Source organism: Aplysia californica, unplaced genomic scaffold, assembly GCF_000002075.1.
Source record: "Aplysia californica isolate F4 #8 unplaced genomic scaffold, AplCal3.0 scaffold00088, whole genome shotgun sequence".
Taxonomy (NCBI): Eukaryota; Metazoa; Mollusca; class Gastropoda; order Aplysiida; family Aplysiidae; genus Aplysia; species Aplysia californica.
Window position 1 is genome coordinate 324,587 of NW_004797358.1, and position 5,128 is coordinate 329,714.

At 41.2% G+C, this 5,128-nt stretch overlaps 1 protein-coding gene across 2 annotated transcripts in view; it reads left to right on the forward strand.

Moving 5' to 3' along the window:
- Positions 1–2,876: 2,876 nt before the first annotated feature.
- The window catches only part of LOC101845764, a 13,895-nt gene continuing 11,643 nt past the window's right edge, over positions 2,877–5,128 (forward strand). The window contains exon 1 of one of the 2 annotated variants that reach the window (XM_005094704.3): positions 2,877–3,131. In XM_005094704.3, coding sequence (XP_005094761.1) covers positions 2,906–3,131 — 226 coding nt within the window. In that variant the 5' untranslated portion in view covers positions 2,877–2,905. The remainder of the gene's footprint in view (positions 3,132–5,128) is intronic. The other variant, XM_005094703.3, reaches the window with a different exon arrangement.

The window sequence follows — 5,128 nt, forward strand, 5'->3', positions numbered from 1 at the left end:
GACACACTTATCGTGGAGATAATGACTTTTTGAAATATACTAAGCAGTGATATAGATCTAGCTATTATTCATCTTCTTCTTTTTTTTTACTTTTAACAATTTTATTTTTATTTTGTGTTATGTTAAGCCCAACCTCACTCTAACAAGAAATGAAGAATGGCTTTATCATTGCTTGGACTATTTTTTGAAGGTTATTATCCCTACATTACTTGGGTCATTTTTCATGCAAGGACCTCATAGATCTATGACCGACTAACAGAAAATAAGATTTTATAAACGACCTGATGGGAACTACGTGCCCTTTACGAAATGGGAGAGATAATGAGAAGTAGAATAAAGAGAAAGAGAGAGAGAGAGAGAGAGAGAGAGAGAGAGAGAGAGAGAGAGAGAGAGAGAGAGAGAGAGAGAGACAGACAGACAGACAGACAGACAGACAGACAGACAGACAGACAGACAGACAGACAGACAGACAGACAGACAGACAGACAGACAGACAGACAGACAGACAGAGGAATGGGGAGAGAGGGGCGTGGTGAGAGAAGGAGTAAAAGAAAAGGAACTGGAGAGTGAAAGATGGAGATTAATAGATGAAGAAACTTGGACTGGGAGCTTGGGGGGGGGGGGGTTAAAAGAAATGAGTGGACACACGCACCCTTCAGAGGCAAGCAAGCACATAAAAATAGAGGTTATCTTTCTTTCACATAGCTGACATTGTCCTCATTAAGCTTGCATCTTTTTTATAGTGATCATCGTTCGTGAAGTTGCAAGGCGCATGGCAATAGGGGAAAAATAACGATAAGATGACAGAAGGACATGTTAAAAGGAACTTGGAGCTGGGTGGTAAAAAGGAATGGGGCATGAAATGAGAGAAACGGGAGTGGAGTGGGCAGAGATTAATAGAGAGAAAGAGTGGGAGAAAGAACGTTAGAGAAACTCAACAAGTTAAAAAGATTAAGGGCCATATAGTGAGACAGATTAAATGTAACGGAATCCGTAAATGTAATTCGTACATTGCACATGTATATTGTATATATGCAAAAGGTTAGATAGATAGATAGATAGATAGATAGATAGATAGATAGATAGATAGATAGATAGATAGATAGATAGATAGATAGATAGATAGATAGATAGATAGATAGATAGATAGATAGATAGATAGATAGATAGATAGATAGATAGACAAATTGCGTTCGTGTATGTGTGTGAGTGTGTGTCTGCGTGTGTGTGTGTGTGAGACAGAGAGAGAGAGAGAGAGAGAGAGAGAGAGAGAGAGAGAGAGAGAGAGAGAGAGAGAGAGAGAGAGAACGAGAGAGAGGGAGAGAACGAGAGAGAAAGAGCGAGAAAGAGAGAGAGTTAGAGAGATTGCAAATGCTTTGGGAGACAAGAAAAGAGATGGAAGACTGATGATGTTTCGAGTTTAGAGGATAACGAATGATGGACATGATAGATTATGAATAATTCGGGAAAAAATTAAGGGCAGATCGGAGGAAGCCGTGTGAAAACGGAGCGAACAAATACCCGTTGGTATTACTCATTAATGTTATTTTCCTGGGGCACGTACAATGGCTTTCATAAAGCGGAGAACTGTTGCTCCTCTCATGATATCCGACTTATACGATATACACAAACGCAAATGGTGAACTTACTTGAATAGGACATTACGTTAAGGATATTTAAAATTGAAGGCTTGAGAATCCTGGGAAATGGGTGGGAGTAAAAAACGATGTTAATTAAAATTTTAACATTCCAATTTGATCCTAACCGTGTTTCTCTCTCAGGCAATCCCCTTCTCCTCCTCCCCCATCCACTCTATTTTACTCTCTCTCTCTCTCTCTCTCTCTCTCTCTCTCTCTCTTTCCGTCTACGTCAGCCACGTTACATTTCTAAAAATCGCCTCAGATTCAAAGCTAGTAACATCACAAACTCAGAAACCGGATCCAACGGTTATTCTTTGCCACGCTTTTATCCACGATCCGCGTAAAGCGAACTTATTTGCTCCGTTGCACGAATCGGGAACAGAATGGAGGCAGAGGGAAAATAAACTGGGATGAGACCTGACAAACATCATGTTGGGACAAGAGTCGTTTGTTATCGATTGGTTTCCCAAACAAAACTGGTAATCTCCTGACGGTAATAACTCTGTCCTCCACCTCTGTCACACACCCCCGTCGCATATTATGGCTTCCATGATGCCCTTCTTATTTATATACTCGCGTAAAAGTGCATGTTATGGGAAGCGCATGGGTCCTGCGATTGTATGTATTTATGGTTTTTATATTCATGTGCATGCATACAAAACATATAGAAAATGAAAGATTCCCATTGATATGATCTAAAATGACTTCTCTTCTGTGAACCGTAACAAGGGCTTATCTGGAAAAAAATATGCCAATCTTTCTGCTGGTATCACGCTAAACTCCCTTGCAGTTCGAACCCCCAGCCATACACCATTTACTTCTTTTGCATTATTAGGGGAGTTGTCATGGCTCTCTGCATATTCGGTCAGTTGGAACCTTTGAAAGCTGGACCAAGACTCAGAAGTAGCATTTCTGTATTTGAAGAGGCGTATTCCTTTAACTTTGAGACACAAAAATACGTCCTGTAAAGCTGCGAAGTTGCGAGCGCCTTAAAACACTTACCAAAACCAAAACAAAAAAAAGCTGCGAAGCTACAAACAATGAATGTGGGTTGATATCAATTCATTAGCAATTTTTGAATACCAGCGGAAGAACAACATGTAGTTGACCAAAAGTCGTTCATCAAAACCAAAAAAATGAAAAAGAAAAAACAGCGTGCCTTTTTAATTAAAGAAAACCTGCATAAAACATACAAAGTGTAGGCTACCACCAAAGAAATCAGCTGGCCCCTATATTTAACCATTTGGTTTTCTTTAGTTTCAGCCATGTCTGGCACCAACGTGCGAACCGGTGTGCTGGGTCAAGGTCGTGGCGGGTCACATCCGGGCCAACAGCTGCACGTGTCCGGTGTGTTCATCATCGTCCTGGAGGTGGCGCTGGTGGTGGAGAACCTGATGCCGGTCCTGGTGGTCATCCTGTGGCTACCAGCTCGGGCCAAGGGGGTCAGCGACCGGCTGGTGGCGGCGCTCAGCGTCACGTGCATCCTGTCAGGTGAGTGTGTGTGTGTGGTGTGGGTTTGATTCGCTTTTCAAGATACAAAGGTCATTTATTTTACTTTACTTTACTTTTCCGATCCAGAGGCCATTTGAGCTCTAGCCCTTCGGCTAGACAAAAGCCTTTTAAAAGAGGGCGTACTGGGAAGTGTGTACGTGTGTGTGTATGTTTGAGTATGTGTGTGTTTGTGTGTGTGTGTGTGTGTATGTGTGTTTGTGTGTGTGTGTGTGTGTGCGTGTGTGTGTGTGGAGGGGGGGGGGTGTTGTCCAACTGCAGTATTACTGTCTAACAGGATTAAGTCAAGTAGGTGAAAATAAATGAAAATTCTCGGACACGAATCAGGTCCAGTGGATTCGAACCCGTGCTCTTCTGCATTGCAGTTTACTCTGACATTAAATGAGTTCACGGTGAAACTGTAAACTTTGGACTATCCTTATTGGATTATCTTTTCGTTTCCAGTTGTTGTTGCTTTTTTATTATTATAACGTAATATGATGCACAGGTTTACCGTTTAGAAGCGGAACCTAGACTCTACATTGCAATTTTGAGGATTTTCTAGTTTCCTTGTCGTCACAAGGGGATGAGCAGCGGAAATTTTAAATAGTTTTTGTTTTGTATTGTGTGTTGTTGTGGGGGTTTTTTGGGGGGTGACATTTCTTTCATTTAAAGATAAAGGGAATAGCGATTCAAGTGATTGAAGAGTTACACCGATATGTTACAGAGGTCACAACAAACGCCGATAACTATTCCATCAATAACAGCTAGTTTTTTTGTATCCGTTTTAAAATTAGGGCCTGAATGATCTTGAAATGCCAACCCATTTTGTTTTTCAAAAATCAAATCGGATTCTGTCAAATAGAACTCGAAAAAAAAATCTGGGAATAATGCGGATTGCCATTAATCACAATGATTTTCGAAATTCGATACCTGTGTTCCTCATCTTAGAGTTTTAATGATGCATAAGTACATTTTCAACCAACCTATCGTTAATAGGAAGCCCTTGTGGTTTCACGACTGCCTTCATTAGAGGGAATCAATATCTGAAAGGCTGGAAAAATAAGTGAAAAAAACCCACTGTGTAACGTTACGGGTATCGAACTCATGACGCCCAAACCTCAGAGACAGTACCTAAAAATCTACACAAATCCAACTCCCAACTCTCTTTTCAAATCTCTGAAAGGGATAACAAGCAAAACAAAACAAGTAATTCTGTCATTAGATAATATTTTCTGTCTTCGTTAAAGCACCAATGACGAAACTATTTTGTTTTAAACTAGAGGTAAACTGAGACAAGAAGAAAAGGAGATGGGGTAAGGGGCTAGCAAGATAGTTATTTCTGCAAATTACAATTTTTAAACTTTACTGTAATTGTCCATTTCCTCTATCTTAATAAAGAAGTCTCACATAAGTGGTCGGGATCTCTTTAACAAAGATAATCAAACTCTCTGAAGTACCAGGCTTATCTAAAAAACTAATGTAATTAAACTGGGCTATTTCAGTAACTTGCCTAATGTCCCAGATGCTGACATCGGAGTAGATCTTTGAACGATCATCTGATTGCCGCCCGCAAGAGGTTTCTGGGAAGATAGATCATCCGTCCAATATTTTACTCTTCTAATGAAGTCAGCAGAAAAGACGCTCACTAGCCATGGGCGACCGCCTCAAATAAGAACTTGTTCCATATTCTGGAAAGGCTACAGGCATCGTGTAGCAGCAGCTGATTATTGTGGGTGGCTTTGGGGCTTATTTAGAGCAGACACAGGCGAACAGGAATCACACAGGGAAGGAGAGAGAGAGGGGGAGGGGGAGACAGCCAGACTGGCAAGCGGAGAGACAGACAAACAGACAGACAGATAGACAGATAGGGCAGACAGATAGTCTGAAGGACACAACGAGAAAAAACAGGAAGCGGGCAATCACTAACAAAACGTTTTGCTGCGTGTGTTCCTTTGGAAGAGAGAGAGAAGGGGGGAGGGGTGGGGGGGAATGAAAAC